This window comes from Gymnoscopelus braueri (genome assembly GCF_963280865.1).
Source record: "Gymnoscopelus braueri genome assembly, chromosome: 18".
In the NCBI taxonomy this organism is placed as follows: Eukaryota; Metazoa; Chordata; class Actinopteri; order Myctophiformes; family Myctophidae; genus Gymnoscopelus; species Gymnoscopelus braueri.
In genome coordinates this window covers 21,496,311-21,520,633 of record NC_137618.1, presented here as the reverse complement: position 1 = coordinate 21,520,633, position 24,323 = coordinate 21,496,311, and the positions used below count along the sequence as shown (strand labels likewise).

Genomic DNA, 24,323 nt, shown 5'->3' with positions numbered 1-24,323 from the left:
TGGCAGCCATTTTGCTCTTACTTTCAACTCGGGGAACCCCTGAATATGAAAATGGACGCTGTGTGAATATGTTCAGTTCATCCAAGTATGCATGTTACTAACCTGGGGGTCCCTGGAAGCCTTTAAAACCTGATGTGCCTGATGTGCCAGGTGCATAATTGGGATCACCACCCTCTCCCTTCTCCCCTTTAGCTCCAGAGTCTCCGGCCGGTCCATAGGTGTCCACACCTAAACAGATGACAATGGACTCTGTCAGAAAATCCTGGGATCTACCAGTGGTGGAAGAAGTACTTAAAAAGACCACTTCATCTATTTTCAGCTTATTATCATATAATTGGTCCTCACTAATGCTCTCATTATAAGATCGTTCCAAGATTCTGTGTACTCGGCCAGTTGTCAGGCTACACTGAGCTTATGTGCCCAGACCGCTACGACAGCGGTCCGCACACCTAGGCTCAGTGTATCCTGACAGCGTGTCGCAGGTTCGAGGTTCCAGACGGCCTTTGCTGCGTGTCACTCCCCATCTCTCTCTCCCCATTTCCTGTCAAACTACTGTACTATCAATAAAGGCATAAAAATTCCCAAAAGAAATCTTTAAAAAATATCCAAAAATGATTCAAAACCTTTTTTTTTCCTTCTTTTTTTTTTTAAATTAATGCAAGAACAATGGTTTCTATTTCAGCATGATAACGTAACAGGAAGAGAAAGGCTGTAATTTCTATTAGCTTGCAATCCTTATCATTCAGGTTTCTGAACTGTCCACAGCGCACCAATGAGACGCCGAGTGAGTAGACTGAAGTTGTGCCATCTTATAATGAGCAATTAGCTCATTATAATGATGAGCTAATGCTCACTATAAGATGGCACAATTTCACACTGAGGACCAATTCTATGAAGATAAGGTTGAAATGGGTGAAGTGCTCCTTTAAGTAAAAGTAGTAACAATGTAGAAATACTGTGTTATTACAAGTAAAAGTCCTGTGTTAAAGGGGTAGTTCACCCCCAAAATAACTTTTTTTCTATTGATTACTCACCCCATGGAGCCTTGAATTCATGGATATTTTTTTGTTTTTGTCGCATTCCTTCCTTTATTAATTGATTATATTAAATTTAGCCCCATTGATTCCGGTAGGAGACACAAATGCATTTGTGTCTCCTACCGGAATCAATGGGGACACATTTATTATAATCAAATTATTGGCTTAGGAATGTGACAAAAACTAAAAAATATCTATGAATTCAAGGCTCCAGATGGTCAGTAATCAATAGAAAAAAAGTTATTTTGGGGGTGAACTACCCCTTTAAAGATTTTAGTTGACTAAAAGTACAAAAGCATCGACATCAAAATATACTTTAAGTACTAAAAGTAAAAGTACTCATTATGCAGAATGTCCCATTGCACAAGGATTTCCCCCCCAAGTTTTCAAAATGTGTCAAAATCTTTAGAAAATAGCCTATGTATAAAATAGAGCTAATGGTATGATAAAAGCATGTATTGTCACAATAATCTAAATCTAAAAAGTACAATATTTGCCTCTGAGATGTAGTGAAGTAGAAGAATAAGGTAGTGAAGTAAAGTAAAAGTATCTCACTGGTGTACTTAAGTTTTGAGTAAATGTACAGTTACTTTCCACCACTCCGGATCTACTATGCATCATGCAACACTCTCAAATGATTTATGTTGTTGTTGTTGTAAGCATTACTGATTGATCACATTATTGTGATCACAACTCACTTTTCCATGTATGATCTGATCACTGTTTATGAGTAAAGAACAGTACACATTCTACCAGTCTTCAAGCTCTAGACAGAATACAGTATTTCTGTGTATACGTATACTGGAGATTCTGTGGAATACCTGGGATTCCGGTGACACCCTTTGGACCCTTCAGTCCATCTAATCCATAGAGACCTTTCAGGCCAGGAAAACCTGAACACCAAGAAAAGAGAGATGATATATGAGTATGATAGATAACAAAAAGCCAACCTACAAGCTCACAACACGTCGCAATGTGCTGTGACACTTGTAGATTGGCTATTATCCTTTGCGCAACACTGTCAAGCAAAAAAGTATAAAATAGGGCATTAATTTATGAAAAACAAAAACTCCACTTGTAATAATAAATATATATGATTACAAGGTTTCTGCCCACCAGTGACGATATGGTCTCTGTGAAAGGACCAATTTACTGTAGTATCCTGACGGTAACCATTTCTACATGAATACACCCTACCAAATCCCTCTCCAATGTAGCGATGCTCTCCAAAGTGGTGACCATCTTTTCTTTATAAGAGCTTTCTCATATTTCATCTAAATATATAAAGAGTTTTACCTCTATCCCCTGGAAGACCGGGTGAGCCAGAAGACCCTGTATGTCCAGAACTTCCAGGAGTGCCCCTCAGTCCTTGGGTACCAGGAGTTCCATTTTGCCCATCTGAGCCTGGAGGAAATGAAGGAGGAATACAATACTATTGTCAAGAACAATTCTACAAGAATACAGTGTGTGTCTGTGATGATGGAATGTGAGGATAGATATTGAAAGGTGTCATACCTGGGAATCCTGTGATGCCAGGATCACCAGGAGTGCCCTTCATACCCCCAATGCCATGGAATCCCGAGCTGCCCCTGTCCCCAAGCTGTCCAGTTAATCCTTTCTCACCTGTAAGGAGCGTGGCAGTTTAATGTTAACCTTAAAGTCCAAGGTTATGACTTCTTTGCCATATATATATATATATATATATATATATATATATATATATATATATATATATATATATATATATATATATATATATATATATATATATATATATATATATATATATAATATATATTTATTTTACTATTGCTTACCTCCCTCCCCGTCAAAACCAAGTTCTCCCCTCAGGCCTGTAGATCCAGGAATGTCAATTTGTAGGCCCTTATCACCTGTAAACATATGTGCACAGTTAGCAAGAGCAGTCTAGTTTTATTTATCATTGACATCTGCATCTTACTATTGGCCAGTATCGAAATATCCATCTTTGTTGCATAAACCAACATTGTACCTTTGACTCCTTGCCGTCCAAACTCTCCTGAACGACCGTAGGCACCAGGGGTACCCTTTCCCCCCTGAATGAAATGAACAATAATTAGCAATTATACAGATTATCTTCTCTCCACTCTGAAACAATAGTGTGAGTTAAGCATTGTCCATGTCTGTGAATTAGAGAGGTGTTAGAGGATGGGTTAAAGTAAAAAAAATACTAATTACACAAATTTGCCGAAACAAGTGCAGTCTACATTACGTCTCTGCTCACCTTGTAGCCATTCATTCCCATAAAGCCACTAATTCCACGGTTTCCTGTTGGTCCAGGCATTCCTTTTGGCCCCGGAAGTCCTTCAGCACCTGGGTTACCATGCTCCCCCTTGTCATGGCTGGGGTCACCAGGATGACCATGAAAACCTGGCTGTCCCGGAAGACCAGGGCTACCCTTAACTCCTACAGAGGAGAGAGAGAGGAAGAGACGGTAAGGTGTAACAGGATGGGACACACGTGAAAACACTTGTGATTTAAGTTGTTGTACGTCTACATCAGTGGTTCTCAAAGTGGTGTCCGGGGACCCCCGGGGGTCCTTGAGGGGGTTCCAGGGGGTCCCCAGTAGTTAATGTAACATGTAAATTAGTTTAACCACTTTAACCATATAAAATGTATAGATTTTTAACAACACAGATCTTGTATGGGGTTCCATGACACAACATATTTTCAGATGGAGGTCCACGGCCAAATACATATTGATTTGGGGGTCATTGACATGGAAATGTTTGAGAATCACTGGGCTACATACCTCTGCGCCCAGTGAAACCATGCTCCCCATAGATTCCGAGTTCTCCTTTGGCACCTTTCATCACATCAGGAAAGGTACTAGGGATTCGAGGCTTTTGACCTGCCTTTCCCCTTAGACCACGATCACCTGGAAGACACCAGATCAAAAGAGGGGTAGAGTCACATACAGTACATGTGCTAGCCTCAAAACCAAACAATTGAGAAATTGTAAAAATTGCAAAATTGTAGAAACGAAGGTGTTGTCTGACCCTTTAGTCCTGTTTTCCCCACGCCTCCTTTCACACCAGCTTGTCCAGGAACCCCATCTACACCTTTAAGGCCAGGAGCACCTTTTATTCCTTCATTGCCCGTGCCGCCCTCAAAACCTGACAGGCCATGAGAACCTTTGATCCCTGAGATAGAAAAGACATGAGAGTTTGGGGAGCATAAGACTTAGATGGGAACTGATTTTTAATTAGACTGTAGCCAACTTCAGTAATCAAATGGCCCAAGAGATATACAGTATGATTTAAAGGCAGATTCTGTGATGATTGAACTTTCCCATTATGGAATTGAGTATGCATAGTACCAACCCTTGAGTCCTAGAAGGCCTGGGTGTCCGGCTGAGCCTGGATACCCTGAGGCACCTTGAGGACCTTGCTCTCCTAGAGGCCCATCATCACCAAATGTCCCTGGTGTCCCTTTCAATCCTATGGGACCAGGTGGGCCAGGGTCTCCTTCAGTTCCCCTCTCACCAACGACGCCTGGAGGACGGGTTAAAAAAAGTCACATCGCAAGACACAGGTGTATTACCGTAGTCGCTTTCCCGAGGTGTGACAGAAGCCTACTACCTCACATGGCAAAAGGGGATTCCCCTTTGATTTGAGTGGTAGATGTCTGATTTACTAATACGGGAGACCCATGGTTCAAATAGGTGGTTACATGTGTATACACGATTTGAGTCTAACCTGGTTGTCCAATGGCCCCATGTGGTCCAGGTGAGCCTGCTCTCCCACGAGCGCCAGGGTATCCATATTTCCCAGCTGGCCCAGTTCTCCCTTCTTCCCCTTGCGGGCCTGGAGGGCCAACCTCACCCTTACCACCAATCATTCCAGGCATGCCAATCATCCCTGGGAAAGAAGAAGAGATAGACAGGTCCTTCAAGAATCTATGGGTAGAGTTTTCAAACTCTTAACCCATTAAGACCTGGAACTGTGTCATTTTTCGATTTGAGCTAAAAAGCATTTTTTTACACTTTGGGCTATTCAAAAATAGCAGATATACAAGCTCATAGCGCGGCACCGAGTGCCGCGCTATGAGCTTGTAGATCTGCTATTTTTGAAAAATCGTGAAAATGTGTGCAAATCTTTGAATATATATATTTTTAAAGCGAACATTTTTAACTCAAATCTTTGCTTCTGGGGGTCACTGGAACAAAATATTTTGATGGGGGTCGGCGGCCAAATACATATAATTTTGGGGGTCCTTGACATGAAAAAGATTCAGCACCACTGATATAGAAACATACGTTTTTCAGAAAACTGTTGAGATTTAGGAGACCGGCTTCAGGTCTCAATGGGTTAATTCAAGGTCTAAATTTCCATCCTTAAATGGTGGGATTTATATTTGACAGTCAACAGTGTTTACGGTACTTTTCGTTGGTGTCACACCAGCAATAAAGTGAGTATGTTTGTGACAACTTGACTAACCTGGATGGCCTGGCTCTCCTTCATTTCCGCTGTCGCCTCTATTTCCCCGTAGACCGGGTGGACCCGGGTCACCGGCAGATCCAGTTGAAGCTCCAAAGATTTCCCCATGCTGGCCCTTTTCACCCTCTGTCCCGTCCCGGCCATGCACACCTGGGAGACCAGGATTACCTACAACACCTTTGCCGCCAGGAAGACCCAAGTTCCCACGGGGGCCAACAAAACCTATACAGGGGAATCAGATTGTCAGTGAGAGAATGCTGAATTAGTTTCAGTTTGACACTTTCCAGATGTTTTTTTTGTTGTTTGTTTCTTGGTCAAGCGAAGGGTGTTGAGTGTGGTCTCACAGATCATATCAAAAGTTACGCAAAAATTCCAGTATTGAGCAGCTTTGTTGTCCTCTATGTGCCATAGTCCTATAGATATCACGTCGTCTCCCGTTCACTTCTTACCTCGATTTCCAGGAATGCCTCCATTGCCTGTATCTCCTTGTTCTCCTTTACCTCCATCTGACCCGTGTATGCCTTGGTATCCTTTTTGACCTGGGAGACCTGATGTATGGCAAAATATTATCAGGGCATCAGTACTGGCGCCCGAGCAATGGAGCACTCGAAACAACTGCTCCACCATGATAAATAATAATGATAACAGCATTCACCACTTTTTCCTTGTCATGTTACCTGAGAAACCCTCTAATCCAGTGATTCCCGGAGGTCCAGGTGACCCTGGAGGTCCTGGAACACCATCACATTCACCTGATTAAACATAACAAAAAAATGCACTCCTTAGGTCAAACATCACCATGGCTTATGGTGGTAAGTGCACAACACGACATGCCACCGTCACTGACTTCCAGTGGCGCCGTCGCCTGTTTAATTAAAAGACATTTGGTCCCCCTATGATTCCGTCCAGTCGCCCCATCGCTCCCCCACCGCGAGGTGGCACCGCGGGCACCACGAGGTGGGGGGACCCAAGACCCGTGAGAGGAAAATAGCCGACCGACAAGCTCCTAACATTAAAGTTAAAGTATTTTAAAGTAAAGTTTCTTAACAAACCCTAACAGACAAAATTATACCTATAACAATTGATGACAGATAATTCTGTCATCACATCAGATATGTAAAAATATACGGCCATGTGTATGCTTTTGTTTGGTCAAATGTCAATAAAAAACAAATCAATCAATTGAACAGAATATCTAAATGAATATTAATTGATGACAAAGTCAATATTGTGCATTGAAGATTAGATATCTGTAATAGCAATTTCCCTTAAATAGAAAGACACTTTCCTACATTTACAATGTGGTCTTTATCCAGAGAGATGTTTACAATTGTCTTCTAACAACACATTACACATAACACAAATGCTTATTGTATAGTTAATTAAACACAGAGGAGTCCATTTGGTTACATTATTTTGTACACTAGTCTAGTCTGGCGCTCTCTAATCTGACAGCGGACTTCCTGACGTCACCGCCTGGCCACGCCCACATTAATGTCCCCCTATGTAATTTTCCATGCCAGCGCCCCTGCTGACTTCCATTCTACTGAAAGCAGCTGCAGCACCCTGTTCTATGAGAGCACCCTCACCTCCACAACAATTTTAATTAGCATTGAGACTGCGTGATATTGACTGGTTAGTTATTTTATGAATAAAACGGAAAAAATCATATACACAGTGGGGAGACAGTCGGATCAGCGGTTGTCTAGAACCGAAATCTATAAGTCCACAAATCTCTGTATATGTCTGTCTGTCTGTCTGTGTGTGTGTCTGTCCATGTCCATTTTATACCCATATACAGTATGCAGATCTCTGATGTCATCAATATGGCCTCTAAGTAATACTGATGGCATAGACTGGCCTTGAAGTACTATGATAATGTCTATTGCAAGTTAGTACTCTGACAACAGGTATTGCATCACCTGAGGGGCATGCATTCCTAACGACATGCAGTATTTCAAAACGCATAAAAAACTCATAGACATTTATTGTGATCTGTTTCATGCTCTCGGTTGCCATCTGCTGGTAAAAGAAGATATTGTCAATGTGGCATACATTTCTTTTTTTCTTTTCTTTTCTTTTCTTCTCTTTTTTTTACTTACGAATGAATGCCATCCACCCATTTTCACTGCTGTTTTTAACCATTTGCATGTATTATTGGTTCGTTAGAGGATAGCTATAATTATGCATCCTAAAAAGGATTATAATTATGCATAAAATAATGAGGGAGACAAGACAGCAAAGACAATAAAAAAAGTTCCAGCTACCTGTTACATCCCCCTGTCCTCCATCTCCTCTTTGGCTAGGATTACAGCCTTCTTCTCCTAGAGAGAGAGAGAGAGAGAGAGAGAGAGAGAGAGAGAGAGAGAGAGAGAGAGAGAGAGAGAGAGAGAGAGAGAGGGGCATTTGAGACATGAGGTAATAAAAAGCATAAGCATTAACTCAAACAAGCTATGTCATGGCTGGCTTGAGCTATGCAGCTATGCATCGGCACAAATGGCTGGCAAACACTGATCTATTATACTGCATCCTTCAAATCACAGGTTGTTACGGTTGAATTCTATTGTGCTGCTCAGCATCAAATTCAGTACACAAGACTCCCCCCGTAAGAGTAAAATGGCTGCTGTGTTAATATGATCAGCCAAAAACAGTGGTAATGAAAGACTGCAGAAGAGAGGTGAACATTTTGGGGAGTCAATAGAAGAAGAAATTATAAGGACAGAGAATGTACAGCATGTGAAAAAATGTGGGGGAATGAGGTGGTCAGATCCTTCTCACCTGGGCTTCCGGGTGTTCCAGCCAAGCCATCATAGCCTGGTATGCCATCATCACCTTGTAAACCTGGTGAACCTTTAGCGGCTCCAAGAGCTCTGCCGGGGTCTCCCCTCTGCCCGGCCACGCCCGGCGGGCCACGGTAACCAGAGGGACCCGTGTCGCCACGCCCTCCCACCGGGCCTTCCCCCTGTTGACATGAGTCAGTGCAGTCAGTATCTAGCTGATGGTACCCTTAACGTGATTTACACAAGGACCGGCATACTCACAGTCGGGCCCCGACTACCGAGGAGTCCAGGGATACCACTTCGGCCTGGAAGCCCCTGCACCCCTGGCCGACCGAGTTCACCACGATTCCCCTCTTCACCGGGGTATCCTGCGGAGATGACATGCACACTGATAATACATACACATGCAAACATACAGTATGAATTCATATAAACATATAAATATGTACACACACACACACACACTACTTCAGACTGGGGGGATCCTGAGTCGTTCCAAGGCCAGCATGGAGATGTAATCCCCCCCATATCCTACATTTAGTATTGTATTAATTTACATCTACACCCTGCTACTTTATCTGAACAATCCCAAGCAAGAGTTTGTAGTACCATACCTTTATCTGTAGCCTCAGATAACTCGCCTTTTCGCCCCTTTGGACCTGGCAAACCACTGGGACCAGGAACTCCCTGCAACAGATAGAAAGGGTCCCAAAAAAGTAAAATAACGAAGTCACAGAAAGCCTGATTTATACTTCGTTATACAGTGGTGAAATGTTCCAAAAGGCTTGGAGACCTGCTATTTATGGTACGTGAAAACGTGAGTATAAATACACAAAAAAACTATGGGATGGTAATAATAATGAATATTATAAATCGTTTTTTTTTTGTGGTCTTATGTAATATGTAATATCGTAATATTTTGGGATACTGGATTGCACTTTATGCACACATTATGCAAACACACACACACACACACACACACACACACAGACACAGACACACACACACACACACACACACACACACACACACACACACACACACACACACACACACACACACACATATATATATATATATATATATATATATATATATATATATATATATATATATATATATGTATATAGACAGCAGTAGGTGGGCTGTAATCTGGATGTGAGCACTGAACAGTAAATAGAAAAACCAGGCTTCCTGCAGGTACTGAGAAAAGCCTAGCGTCACAAGGTATTATAGTGTTGTTTTGCTTACAGTTAATCCATAGACACCTTGGGGTCCCGCCTCTCCCAGGTCCCCCTGCTGACCATCCTCGCCAGCCATCCCATAGTCACCGCCGTCGCCAAATCGACCACCTGGGCCTGGTGCAGTGTTTATGACAGTGCAGTTACACAACCCATGATCACCTGAGGAGCACAGGAAACACACACACACACACACACACACACACACACACACACACACACACACACACACACACACACACACACACACACACACACACACACACACACACACACACACACACACACACACACGCACACACACACCCACACACATCAGCCATATATCCTTGGAGAACTTAAAATGAAATAGTTAATTGTTGAAGGCTATCTGCTGCTAAGTGACGTCTCTCACCTGAACAAGAGACTGTGATTCTATATCTGCTACTGTATGCTGCAAATGTTTCTATACTATACAAGAAGCATTCCTGCCTCATTTTATTTCTATTTTGACCATGTATATGTGACATTGTGCCTTCTTGATATTTTATTTTGTTTAACTTGTTTCTACATTTGTTTCTCTATTCTTTAGTTGAAACTGCAAAATGTTGGGAGCTTTACACCCACGTTTTGACAACTGTAAACTTGTGATGTGACAATAAAGATGATATTGAGTTTAGCTGTGGTTGTAATTGATATAGAGAATTCCCCTTTAATTAGGTGCAGTCATTTAGGGTCCATGGGGATTGGCAATTAACATACCCTAGCATTCAATCCAATTTAAGATTGCACAGTATGCCTTCAGTACCTTTGTCTCCTTTATGGCCAGCATTGCCTGGTCTTCCTCTCTGGCCCGCATCACCCTTGAAGGCTTCTTCCACTGTACACATGCAGAATGATAGAGTATGGACATCATGAAAACAGAGAAAGAGAAACTGACTGTATGGAAACAAACACACGCAAACTGGTTCAACGGTTGCCACACATGTATCCTAGTACACGCACGCACGCACGCACGTCACTTGTTCGCTCGCTCACTCACTTGTTTGCTCGCTCGCTCGCTCACTCACTCACTCACTCACTCACTCACTCACTCACTCACTCACTCACTCACTCACATAAACCCATAGGCCCTTGAGGGCCCCTTTCTCCTGGCCTGCCATCCAAGCCTGGAGGTCCGGGTATTCTAGCAGGGGATCCAGGCTCTCCTTGTGGGCCCTTATCTCCTTCCTCTCCTTTAAAGCCAGATGGTCCAAAAAAGTCCCATCCTGTGCCAAAGAGAGAACTTTGTAATACAGGCCTCAATACATGGAACACTAAATGCAAACGTAATGACTAATGTAATGTTCAGTCAATACTGTAATGTTGGGTTATAATCATCAGCTCTATGACTTAATTTACTGACCTATTTGCTGCTGATCATCGCTGGGAGTGCGACCTGGGGGGCCACGGATACCTTTGTCTCCCACTGTGCCAGACGCCCCTTGTAGACCTGGCTCTCCACGAGGTCCAGGAGGACCTACACCTACATCAGTCAACCAAACCAAAATTCACCCAGAGAGGCATTAGTGCAACAGACAATACAGACAAAAAAGAATTACAGTTCAGTTGCTTAGATGCATTTCTTGAAACTCAAAGCTCACTCAACAGTGCCTCAAACGCCCACACCATTAAGGCAATTGGCCAATACACTATTTCACTTCTCAATGTTTTCACATTTGTATTTCCCATTTGCATTGACACAGTTTTAGATAGATAGGCCTGTATTGGTCCTGTGGGTAAAATTCAGTCGCCCGAGGCAGCATAGCAGTTAAGTTACTGAGTGAGATACAGAGTGATAAAAGTACTGTAGGGTACAGCAAGGGTACAGTAGCAATACAAAGGGAACTATGGGCCAAGGGAAGAATACCGTCACAAAAACACGATCAATAATGAACAATAGTATATACACGTACACCTGTACAATAGCCTGCACAGTGCAGAACAAAAATACAAAGCACAATCAAATACGTAAGCAAACGGTAAACCATAGTGACCATACAGTGTCCCACCCCAAGCTTAGGCAAAGACGTGAGCAAATAATACACACACAATCACAGTGTCATTATGACATCACAGAAAATCCTGATATCGCTACTGTGTCAACAGTGTAATCAGTACAAATACCGCACCCTACAGTGTTACTAAGAGAGCAATCTGGGAACCCAGAGCCAATTGAGAAGGAAAAACAGCTAACTAACAATATTTCTACACGGAACACTAACACCACTTCTCCCAGAGAACATGGATCGTTTTGGTTATAAGCCCACTTGTTTCTATGATGAAAGAGCAAGTTAAAATGTGAATATCTTTTCGTGGTTTTGTCTGCTCCGCGGACTCTATTGTTAAATTAGTTTTGGTTGGTTTCGAGTGGGGAAGGATCGGCGGACACGTAAATCCCGCCCACTACATTTGATTGGGTAAAGCCAGTGCCATAGAAGGCTCTGGGTAAAGCGCGGCCTGCTTCCTGATCTGAAGGCACACCCACTTGTAGCCCAGTGTGTACACGTTATGACGAACCTTCACGACAGATTCCAACGCAGAGCAGAATGTGGTGAGGTGCTCTTTGTGTTTTTGGCTGTCTGTGTGTCTGTGTGTCTGTCTGTATGTATCACGGACACCTGCAACTAATTAGCAACCGATTACAACACAGGACTGCAGCGCTACTTTAAAAGATACGCGCATACTTTGCATTTTGAGTGTGTACACAATGATCAGAAGGTGCTATGCATTTGGTGACATTGTTGTAACGATTGACTACCATTATTCTGCCCCTATACCATGGCCAGATAGCGAACGAGAAATCCACATCTCCAAAAAAGAGGACAAGGCGTAACTTTTCTTGAACTTTACTTTAAGAATGTCAGATTTATATCCGTAAAAAGACAATAGTTTCCAAGGCTCTAAGTAGAACAGAAAAACTGTGTGTAGGCAGGAGAAAACAAAACCGTATGGCTGAAGCAGTGAGACTCAGTTACTTGTGGCTGTGGAATGTATCACACCTGCTACTTACTACAGTGATTGCACTGTCACTCCTGTTACTACTTCAATGATGATCAGAAGCATTGGACTGGGTTACAAATTTAAACCAAATGACCAAAAACAGCCACAAGAGGGAGTCATCCTTACAGACTCATTGTAAGTAAATAGAAAACATAAATGTATGCAAATAACACAGATATTAAACAAATCTGAAGCCAGTGGCAGCACAATCATTTTCAATGTTATAGGTTATTTTGCACGGGTAATGATTTTACTGTTGGGAATGAGGTGTTACAGTAAGAGTTGCAGGTAATACAACCAAGCGATTGAGAAAAACTGTAAGTTAAATAAAACAATACCCAAAAAGCTATATGCTATTAAGCCAGACAGTTACAGTATTTGTAGTATCATACAATGTATACAAAATGGACCGATTTATTATTCTGTTATCATTATCACCTTTCTGAGACCACCAAGGCCAGGAAGACTGTCCAGATGATATCAACTCTCCAGGATCACCTCTAGTCCCCTGAAACACAAACATCCTGTCAGTCCTCGCTTGACTTTTCAATGAACCTCCTTGAATGGCATTATTCAGAGAGCTGGGATAACACAGTTTAGATGGATCATTAATAACCACCAGCATCATAAATAATCATGCAGATATGATGCATGGCCTGCACTGCATGGTCACCTTTGGGCCATCTCTGCCTCCTTGCCCTTGCTCGCCAAGGTCCCCCTGAAAATGTACATAAGACAGACAGACATGCATAGAGATTAAGAGAGATTAAATACTTGCACATATACAATTAGAATACATTAAATCTTTCAGGTGAATATTGCAGAGTGATCCATCATTATTAGTAATACTTATTTCCAGATGTCAGAGTAGTCGCGCTAAAGTTTTTAATGAAAGCATACCCTTGGTCCTTTCGATCCATCTCGGCCAGGTGGACCCTGTCCAAACAGATTTATTAAGATATTAATAACAAATTTAAATCTGGTTTCCCTATTTTAGGCTAGTGATCATTTTGAAAGGTTTTCAAAATATTTCAAATATTGTAAAAAAAATAAATAAAACATTTGCAAACATTGGCAACAATAGCCAAAATAGCAGATCTACAAGCTCACAACATGTTGCGATGTGACGAAATGTGCTTGTGCTCACCCGTGGCCCTGTAAATCCCATCACACCAGTTTCCCCCTTGTTGTCAGCCTGAAGAGAGAGGTTAATACACTTTTAGAAGAGGAATGACTTGGTATGCGCGTGTGTGTGTGCTGTGTGTGTGTCTGTGCGTGCATGCGTGCGTGCGTGGTGTGCCTGACTGATCATTTACCCATTCTCCCTTTTCTCCTTTCTGGCCCGTCTCTCCTCTTTTCCCCTGAAATAAGGATAATGTGTAAATATTGTGGTTAATCTTTATCATTGCATATTAAAATACATTGTCCTTCTTGAGTTTTCACCCAAACAGTAGAGAGCACTTTGATGTATAGTAATAGTTTGTGGCTGTACTGACCTGGTAATACTCATCATCAGGTCCTGTGTGAGGAAATGTTGTATTCCCTGGTAGACCAGGCTCTCCAGCATCACCCTGTGGCCATAGATGGAAATGCAATCAGAATCAGTCACAGCATGAGGGCATTGTGTACAGTACAGGATAAATACAAAATTACAAAACATATCACTTGATCTGACTGGGAGTCAGAGGTTGCAAACAGAATAGCAAACAACTTTGGCACAGCAATGTCTTCAACTCATAGCAATCCAAACAAGCTAATGGAAAGTTCTACAAACATGTTTATAATATTTTTATTAGGTTTTTTCAAAAGAGACAAGACGTAAAAGGAAAAAAAAGGATAAACGAAGACAAAAAATAGAAATAAAATAAAGAGACAGGGCACAATTTCAAAACAATGATGGGTCATTGTAGTACATTTACACTGCTAGATAAATAATAATGATAATGTAGAAAGTGGAAAGGCATACAGTCATCAAATAGGTTCAGTGTGATATTTGAGCAAGGTGATCTAGAAGTGGCTGCCATATATCATAAAACTTGTTTGAATTGTCCATCAGGTCATATCGAATTTTCTCCATGTGTAATATACAGGTAAGTTCAGATAACCAAGTCTTAAAGTGTGGCACAACATCAGATTTCCAGAGTCTTAAAATCATTTTTTTTGCAATTACCATTCCATACATTATTGTGCTTTGTACAGAGGCATTATGATTTGACAATAAGCGAGAGAAACCAAACAATGCGATCTCTGGGTCAGGTTTAAACACACATCCATACAAAACAGAAAACCATTTAAATATATCACACCAAAAAGAATAAAGTTTTGGACATGTCCAGAAGAGGTGGGTCAGAGAGGCTTCTGCCATTTTACATCGGTCACATAGCGGGGAAATGGTTGGGAATATTCTGTGTAACTTTGTTTTTGAGTAATGGAGTCTGTGCATCACTTTAAATTGTATTAATTGAAGTCGAACATTAACAGAGCATGATTGAATTCTACAGAGACCCTCCTCCCAGACATCATCCCCAATCTGTATGCCTAAAGTTCTACAAACATGCGTCAACACATAATCACAACAGCCCTGGTTTGATTCAACTTGGAGAAATTTGGTGAATGTCCCTCCTCCTTTCTGCTCCTATACTTAGTAGCCTCAACTGTATCTATTCATGTTTCGTTAAATGGACTGAAATAAACTACTACTACTACTACTAGTAGAGTAGTAGTTTCATGTCTGTGTGCTAACCTAAATCTAAATAAAACCTAATCTAAATAAAGCAAAAGAAAACTTGGTCACTCACCGAATTTCCCTTGACGCCCTTCAGCACTAAAGTCATGGTGCCCTGTTGAAGGAAGACAACAGTTTCAAATGGATGGATGGTTCATCTTCAGCACAAGTCACTTGCTTGATACAGGCTTCTAGAAAACATTTGTCTACAAAGACATATACAAAGACAAAGACATATTTCATTGTTGTCACCTGACCTTTGGTCCAGGGGGACCGCGAGAACCTGGGGGTCCCTGTTAGATGAGACAGAAAAGATTTTGCAGTATGATTCATAGTAGGTGAGGAGCTAGTATCAAGTAATTTTAAAATGACTCTCAAAGACATATACAAAAATGCACACATGCTTACCATTGGTCCTGGAATGCCTCTGTTACCTGCCCATCCTGGGCCACCTTGTGGTCCCTGGAAATACAATAAAATAATTATGCAAAATAGGGAAGTAAAACAGAATATGTTTGAAAGTTAAAGCCTTATTTAAGCTTTACGCACAATGTTGTAGCTAGCCTTTGCACTCAGGTGAGTCAGTGCAGAGCATTAAACAATTTATACTATGGTTTTGTTTTGCGGTTTTGTTGATTTATATTTTTCTACTTCAATTTCAGTCATCTTAACTTTGAATGTAGTACGTTATTTGCCTGTGTTGTGTCATGTGTATAAATATGAGTTTTATTTGTTGCTGCCTTTACTGGCCAGGACACTCCTGTGAAAAGATAATGGTTAAATAAATACAATAAATAAATAGCCCTCATGCACAATTCTAGTTAGTCTTGAGTTACAGGGTCACGCTCAACGTGAGACATATTCTGTCAAATTTCAGCAGTGATCTAACCATACCAGTAGTATCAAGAAAAATTATTTGATGACAATTTCATCAACCAAAGAGGGCATGTTCACACTTACATATATGCCAGGGTAGCCGGGCAATCCTTGATATCCCTGGAGAGAAAAGAGAAAGAGAGAGGAGTTGAACACAAAGGCATCTGACAGTGATATCTCCATTTATAGTCAATTCACAGATGTCATCGTGTGACCTCGGAGGGTTGTTCAGAACAGTGTCTCCTCACCCTGAAACGCTTCATGAACACACTGAGCTCCAGAGAATCTCCCTTCTGTCCCTTCCTGCCTGAATGGCCCTGAGAAAGAGAGAGAGAGCGAGCGTGGAGGGAGAAGACACGTGAAGAGTTCAATTAATGTCACTTGTCAATAACACCAATGCCAACATGTTTTACATGAGAGAGCCATGCGTACAGGAATGCCAGGTAAGCCATCGTATCCTGGTTGCCCCGCCAGCCCCGAATCTCCGTGTGTGCCATTGCAGCCGTCTGCTCCTGGCCTCCCCCGGGGCCCGGCCTGTCCTGGGTGGCCCTGTAGAGAAAATGTTATAACATCACAGTCAGAGCAGACCTAACAGCCGTGTTGTACCACACACACTCATTGATCCAGTCACTTTTTATTGTCAGCTCACTGGTTGGACAGACTTACAGGGATGCCATCTAATCCACCGAAACCAGGAACACCTGTCATTCCCTGTAGTGAGACAGGAATGATAAATTAAGCAAAGCAGAAGTGTTAGAAATTATTTAATCTGTCTACTTGTAATAAGAAATAACAAATATCCATTTGGTTACATTCGTGCACTCTCAGTTAAATTCATCCTCAGGATTTTACAAGGTGGAGCTATATTATATATTGAAAACAACAGATGATCATTTCTCACCACTGCTCCTTTGGGACCCATGATCCCTGTCCTGCCACGATCACCTTTCTCTCCTGTAGGTCCATGGATGCCATACTCCCCTGGTCTGCCTGGTGGCCCATTGGGGCCCTGGGGTCCAAGAGGCCCTGGTTGACCCTAGTTCAGTAGAGAAGGGGAAAAAAGATTTAGAGACAAGCATGCACAATGCATCTATTATCCAACTGGGTGGCTCACATTAAGTAACATTTTCAGCTTTAGATCTTGAGCAATTTCACGTGAGTTACATTACCCATAAAAGATAGATTTTGATGCAGTGATAATAGGATGAAGACAATAGTCACACTTACTCGAAGAATATAGGAGGTTCAGAGTATAAGTAACTAGGAGTTCATACATCAAAGCATCACAACAAGACAGCACAAACTATCTAAAGGTCTATATTGTCACCTCTGTTTGCTTTGAATTGTTTAGAAAGCACAGAAAGTATCCGCACACCACTCTCAAAGCGCCCACAAAACATTATTAAAGATAAACAACAACATTTGACCGTCCAGATCTTCATCAGGTACCCGAGGAAGACCCGGACCTTGTGCTTTGGATTATTTAAAATATTTGTATTGAGCAATGTTTGGCAAACATGTACAGTATGTAACAATTTCAACATGTGCTCTTTCCTTTTTAAATGTAGTTTGGTTTGGATTGGATTGTTTTGATCAGTTTTCAGCCACTAGGTGGAGACATTTTTCTTGTTTTGGGAGGTAAACTCTGATTCATGTCACTCTGTGCTCTCTACTACCATCCAGTGGTTATGTAGTGACACCTACATGTATGCCTGTCCAAAAGGCTGCAGGCATGGCACAATACACTGACTGACAATACACTGACTGACAATACACTGACAAAACTTGACTTAAGAGTTAAATGGACTATAAGCACTTTAATGTGTAATTTCTTTCTCTTTTTAGACATTCCCCCCCTCAAAATATCTTTCCACTTTATCAGACGTGAGACGTGGAGAGAAAGGAGAAGGTGGGGGGTTGCTGAGGAGCAGAAACATTTCTTAAATAATTGTGACTAAATTCTTAAGAGAGAATATGGTCTTATATCCTTGACTCAGCCATATTCACACAGAGGAAAATGTGCTTGGGAACACTTTAAAAACCTGCATGGTGGAATATCTGTGTGGACCTGTGATAACCAGAGTGTGTGCTCTCATGCAATAAACGCTTGATTCTGGAGGGAGATAGACCCTTTTTATCTCACACGCACCTCCACGACCCTCTAGGTCTCTCACACGCACACGCACACGCACCCGCGCACACGCACACACACACACACACACACACACACACACACACACACACACACACACACACACACACACACACACACACAGAGTATGGAAGGCATAAGTTGCATGTACAGTATGCTGAGCCAGATAGTTTTGTGAGGAGATAAGCACAAGGTGGATAGAGGCACGGTGTACTGTCAGATGCCAGTTAAAAGGAAAACAACAAAAAGCAACCATGTTCACAGTGCAAGTTCATGTCAGGGAGGTAAAAATCTAAAGGGTTATTCATGGAGGAGCTTTTGCTTTTGCTGGCCCGTTAAGACTGCAGATCTGCCAGCCAATCTGCCAGCTAAATATACCGCGTTAGTTATGATACTCGATGTGTTGAAAGAGAGAGAACAGACAGACCGAGAGGAGAGAGGGTGAACTCTCATGGGTTGAACCACTTAAACCCTGTATACTTTGTTGACTGGAGTCCCCAGGGCTCTACACTACTTATTTTCCTCTACACCAGGGCTGCTCAACTTAACATTGCTCTGGGGCCACACAGTATAATCCATCAGTATCCAGGGGCCAAATATTTTCTGCCCTTTTATTGACGTTTAAACAATGTTTAACAATGTGTAACAGACTACAAGACTAGTCTAAAGGAAACACACATAAAACTGCCACTACACACTTTGATCTACTGTATAAGGCCAGACCTTGTTGGACAAAAAGATTGTCATGGATATGAAATGATTAAGTTACAACATGAGTAGGGCTGTATTTACAAATTGTGAACAGTGCAGAATGTGAATAGATTGCTAAATCTAAATCTACAAATACTGAAATAAAATAAGTAAATTTGAAATTAGGTAGAAGTATCACATGTCTTGGAACAAACAAGCCTTGTTTAAAAAAATACATAATCTTTGAAATTTATTATTTAGGGGATGAACTGAAATCAGGATCTGCTATTGTTGAAAATGTGCCCATTTTGGAATTGCTATTATTCACACGCACCCACACGCACGCACGCACGCACGCACGCACGCACGCACGCACGCACGCACACACACACACACACACACACACACACACACACACACACACACACACGCGCGCGCTGGCGGAGCTGACTCTCAAGGTGCTTGTGGCACAACCATCATTATGGTTAGCTCTGTTCCTACAACTGCATGTTGATAATGCTAATTTCACGACGAGGCAGCCCGTTATTTCCTCTTTCGGTGAAGCGGTGCCTCTTTGGTCTTCAGAATCATGGTGCTGCTCAACTACAACAATCCCCTGCAGCGCTGCTTGTGTTTATATGTACGCCTCAACATGCATTCATAGGCAGGCACACACCCAGGCACACAATTAGATAAATAAAATATCTCACCGGATTCAAAACATTACAGAGGTCCAATTTAAGGGACATGGACACTTAAAGGATACAAAATGAAAAGGGAGGTAGTGTCCGGTTGGTGCAGGGGTGGAGACAGGAGTTCGGTTCCTTCATGGTGCCTCCGGCTTGGCCGAGCTCTCCAACAAACACAACTGACCATGTTAGTGGGCAGGAAGCCGGCAGGGGAGTGCATTAGTAACGCCTACACATTGGTCTGTTAAGCAAGGAGCGGAACTGGGAGGGAAAGCGTGTTCCTCCACAAGCGTTATGCCCTTCTGGTAAAACTCCTCACTATCAGGTGAGAAGAAGCAGCTGCTAACGTCATGTTTATCGGAGGAGATGTGTTTGTCACCATCTCCAAGACCAACCAGTACAAAACATGGCGGGAATTGGCAATGACTAAAAAAGAAAGAAAAGGGAACAAGCTATAAATCTTACTGAGGCTGGATAGAATTCTATGTTTGACTCTTGGTTGGTGACTTTAGTAACTTTATGTAACCAAGTAGATGATGCATAGATACAATACTTCCAACATTCATTTTGTGCTATTCTGTATTTTGATTAACAGGCAGAAAAAACACACACACACACACACACACACACACACACACACACACACACACACACACACACACACACAGGGGGAGAATTTAGACAATTAAACCCCATGTATGCAGTTGACCGTAGTCCCCTAGGGCAAGAGATTTTGTAAAGACAAAATCTCTTTGCCAAAAATAGCTGATCTACAAGGTCATAAAGCATCGCATGGTGAAGAGCTAGTAGATCTGCTATTTCCCGCAAACATTTGCCCCAGAATAGGGACTCTAGGGTTTAAGTGGTTAGAGGAGATGGAGAGCAGAGGAGAGGAGAAGCTGCAATCTCAAGGGTGAAAGAATGGAGAGAGAATAGTTAGCTTAGGGAAGGGGAAGGAGGGGGTGCTTGAAGGAAGGGGGTGCTTGAAAGATGGAGGGTCAAGAAACACGTGAGTTCAACGATAGCATGGGAAATGTTTGCATGGTTTGGGAGCTCGGGGGGTTTGTGTCAGCCTATGGTGACCTCTTGGGGTTTGGGGGTCTGACAGCGTTACTGTGAGAACCAACAAACACACTCATGTTTGTCCCCAGACAGAGTTGTCCCGGGCCTGGTGATATGAAACCAGAGCCAAGGGTCCTGGGGTGATGCAGAGGAATTAATAAAACCACAGAGAGCCTAAACAATGTCAGACAACAATTCAAACAAGCCCACTGACAAATCACTGTCAGATGGAGGATGCAGATAATGCGAAATAGAAACGAACTCACCTGACACTGTGTGTGTGTGTGTGTGTGTGTGTGTGTGTGTGTGTGTGTGTGTGTGTGTGTGTGTGTGTGTGTGTGTGTGTGTGTGTGTGTGTGTGTGTGTGTGTGTGTGTGTGTGTGTGTGTGTGTGTGTGTGTGTGTGTGTGTGTGTGTGTGTGTGTGTGCGTGTGTGTGGTAGGCAGGGCTGTGCCTGGCTGGCTTTCTGGAGCAGGAGCTAGTATGTGTTTTGTCTCTGTTTCAACCTTAAGCCTGCAGCTGTTCCGCGAAGAACAGACAACAGACCGACAGCGGCTCTGTCATAACAGCCCAAGCTGTTCTGAAAACTTCAGCCTCTTACATGGGAAAGAACTAATGATATATACCGTGGTGGCATGCTTGAATCTGAACCACGAAGCGAGTAGACCTCCTCGATAGTTCCAGGAGCATGGCTCTATCTCAACAGTGACAGTTAGAGATGACATCAGCAGTGCTTAAAGTTGCTATTGCAATTCATCTATCAAAATAGATTCAATGAACTCATTGCCTTTATTACACGGCTTGGTTGAATGCTCGATTCTGATTGGTCAGTCATCGGTCATTATTTCTTGATAATGACCGATGAGCTCTATAACGGACCGCTGTGTAATCAGAGACTCAGAACACCTGCCTGTGCCAACCTGCGCTGCTTGGTTTTATACTTTATCCAACATGACAGCCATGTAAACAAACAACCAATGTCATTTACAACTAAACGTTGCTCTCAAGAATGTTTTTGAAAACATTTGAAGTGAGAAATAGACGATGCAATAACCGAAAAGTGATTCTATTTGATCCACTGCACTTCCTTGTTTATCGTGGCGCATCGACGGGGGAATACCAAAACGCTCGCCCCAAAACACAGTCGCCCCGGGGCAAATCCGGCGGTATTACAGGCAAATCGGCGGTATATAGAATGGGGGGCGAGTGTGTTTTGGGCGAGTTTTTGCGTGCGTGCGTGCGTGCGTGCGTGCGTGCGTGCGTGCGTGCGTGCGTGCGTGCGTGCGTGCGTGCGTGCGTGCGTGCGTGCGTGCGTGCGTGCGTGCGTGCGTGCGTGCGTGCGTGCGTGCGTGCGTGCGTGCGTGCGTGCGTGCGTGCGTGCGTGCGTGCGTGCGTGCGTGCGTGCGTGCGTGCGTGCGTGCGTGCGTGCGTGCGTGCGTGCGTGCGTGCGTGCGTGCGTGCGTGCGTGCGTGCGTGCGTGCGTGCGTGCGTGCGTGCGTGCGTGCGTGCGTGCGTGCGTGCGTGCGTGCGTGCGTGTGTGTGTGTGTGTGTGTGTGTCTCTCTGTCCAAGCCTGTAAGTGCATGAGAGATTGCCGTCTGGAGCACTGGCATGGTATGTGTGCACTGCTCTGTATCTTTCTGCGTGGCTAGAACACAGGACTGATAGATACCATTCCTCATGTGAGGCCGATAACGGGCGAGATGTTTCCAAGCACCAGTGTTTGTGTATGCATGCGGAGGAGCGCAGTTGAACCAGAGCCAGCTGCAATGCCGGGGTTACATCTGTATCAAGAGGATCTGCCTCCCCCTACCTACAGAACAGTTTGTTGTTCCCTTATGTCCCTCTGTATACAACATGTCCCTCTGTCTCTCTGGGCAAAACGTCTCCCATCTCCGATCCTCCCCCACAAGTCCTCTCCAAATCTAAACCTCCCTTCAGGTCTCCCCACACCGTCACTTCTACACTATAATTGCTACTCTTCCACAGCCTCACTTCCTCCTTATATTGTCACTCCCCCGTTCTTATCTTCTTACAGTGCTTCCACCCCGTGCTTCCTCTTCCACCACCCCGACGCTCCCACAAACCTCTCGAGACTTCTCACCTCCCTTTTTACATCTCCATGTATCCTCCTTTTGTCTCTTTCTGTCTGCCCCCCCCCCCCCCCTTCTCTCTCCACAAGCCACAGAATGGCCCAAGTGTGTCTCAACTTATCAGCCCAACACAGCTTGTTACGCGGACGAGAAGCTAAACGTTGAAAGTTGACACCCAGAGATCGAGATCGAGGGTGAAAAGGTGGAGAGATTACAAGACGAAATGGTGTTGGAGATAGTCAAGGGAGGCGTTACAAATGGGGCCTGTTATCTACACTTTACATCTGCTAAGGTGTGTAAATCCACTGTGGCATCATGAACCAAAGCCAAGAAATGTCTCTAAGTTACAATAGTATCTTCAGACACAGGTATGGGTGTGCGCGCGCGGGCACACACACACACACACACACACACACACACACACACACACACACACACACACACACACACACACACACACACACACACACACACACACACACACACACACACACACACACCAATCACACAAGTGCTGTACATACGATGGATGAAGTGCCTGCCGCACAGCTAAAAGGTGTCAGGGACAGATATGAAGACACAGAGAAGGAAAGCAAGGAGTGAGAACGCATTTTGACACAACGTCCTAAAATTCAACACCTGCATAAACAGAGAACCTATAAAATAGATCTGAGGAATGCTGCCCTTCAAACATCTTCCTGGTGTTTGGATCATACAGGACATTGAACCTATGTACTCTGGTGTACATGCATGTGTGCGTGTGCAGGCAGCCGGGCACATGTGTATTCAAGTTCATCTCACTCTGTCTTTGAAGGCTGTTCATGACTTTAGCAGACTATGCAGCTCTAGCATAAAAGAGAACACTGCTGCCATCTGTCTTGTTTAGGTAACTACCTGCGTTGTTGTTTTTCATCATTCCATCTCTGAGAGGAGGCTCATGTCACCCCTTTAGCCTCTTCTCCCATGAGCTCCATAATGGGCTACGACCAGCCGTCAAGCAGCAGTCAAATCTAATAATAAAGAGACAGGAGGAAGAAAGGGACTCGAGGAAGGCAGTAGGTAGACTGAAGTAACTTCTGATTGGAGGTCAGTAGGTCCTCCATGATTTCATTTTTCCAGCGTGGTTGCGTTTGCCCTCTCCACCTTTCACTCCCCGCCCTAAATGTACAACAAGCCTACTATATATGGTCTGTGCTTCGTGCAATCACTTCTACCTTCGTTTTTATTTTCATAACATTGCCATGCTGGACTGAAGAAAAAAAGGCAACGTTTGGCATTGTCAGCACCCTCTGGTGGAAACATTTGCACAAGTGACTTACACAGCAGTTTCTTCACGGTGGCTCAATTATTACAATTAGAGAAAAAATAAACACAAATTTTAAAAGAAGGATAAAGATAGAAACAGGGATAGATAGATAGACAGCTACCCCACCCACACATACACACATCTAAATGTATGCAGTGAAGAACAGCAGACATTGG

General features: G+C 43.1%; 1 protein-coding gene across 1 annotated transcript in view; it reads right to left on the bottom strand.

Moving 5' to 3' along the window:
* Nucleotides 1-24,323, bottom strand: part of col4a2 (collagen, type IV, alpha 2) — a 71,221-nt gene that overhangs the window by 6,171 nt on the left and 40,727 nt on the right. Inside the window, exons 5-40 of the mRNA XM_080456530.1 lie at nt 17,060-17,194; nt 16,825-16,869; nt 16,591-16,707; nt 16,407-16,475; nt 16,243-16,278; nt 15,691-15,744; nt 15,540-15,575; nt 15,356-15,397; nt 14,054-14,128; nt 13,874-13,918; nt 13,705-13,752; nt 13,458-13,493; nt 13,231-13,275; nt 12,996-13,065; nt 10,921-11,040; nt 10,634-10,783; nt 10,324-10,395; nt 9,547-9,698; nt 8,910-8,982; nt 8,557-8,663; nt 8,294-8,477; nt 7,783-7,839; nt 6,193-6,267; nt 5,965-6,063; nt 5,516-5,737; nt 4,775-4,936; nt 4,400-4,570; nt 4,076-4,219; nt 3,829-3,954; nt 3,301-3,482; nt 3,049-3,112; nt 2,855-2,929; nt 2,553-2,660; nt 2,334-2,441; nt 1,859-1,930; nt 103-228 (exon numbers count right to left, since the gene is read on the bottom strand). Of these exons, the coding sequence (XP_080312656.1) occupies nt 103-228; nt 1,859-1,930; nt 2,334-2,441; nt 2,553-2,660; nt 2,855-2,929; nt 3,049-3,112; nt 3,301-3,482; nt 3,829-3,954; nt 4,076-4,219; nt 4,400-4,570; nt 4,775-4,936; nt 5,516-5,737; nt 5,965-6,063; nt 6,193-6,267; nt 7,783-7,839; nt 8,294-8,477; nt 8,557-8,663; nt 8,910-8,982; nt 9,547-9,698; nt 10,324-10,395; nt 10,634-10,783; nt 10,921-11,040; nt 12,996-13,065; nt 13,231-13,275; nt 13,458-13,493; nt 13,705-13,752; nt 13,874-13,918; nt 14,054-14,128; nt 15,356-15,397; nt 15,540-15,575; nt 15,691-15,744; nt 16,243-16,278; nt 16,407-16,475; nt 16,591-16,707; nt 16,825-16,869; nt 17,060-17,194 (3,502 nt within the window). The remainder of the gene's footprint in view (nt 1-102; nt 229-1,858; nt 1,931-2,333; nt 2,442-2,552; nt 2,661-2,854; nt 2,930-3,048; nt 3,113-3,300; nt 3,483-3,828; nt 3,955-4,075; nt 4,220-4,399; nt 4,571-4,774; nt 4,937-5,515; nt 5,738-5,964; nt 6,064-6,192; nt 6,268-7,782; nt 7,840-8,293; nt 8,478-8,556; nt 8,664-8,909; nt 8,983-9,546; nt 9,699-10,323; nt 10,396-10,633; nt 10,784-10,920; nt 11,041-12,995; nt 13,066-13,230; nt 13,276-13,457; nt 13,494-13,704; nt 13,753-13,873; nt 13,919-14,053; nt 14,129-15,355; nt 15,398-15,539; nt 15,576-15,690; nt 15,745-16,242; nt 16,279-16,406; nt 16,476-16,590; nt 16,708-16,824; nt 16,870-17,059; nt 17,195-24,323) is intronic.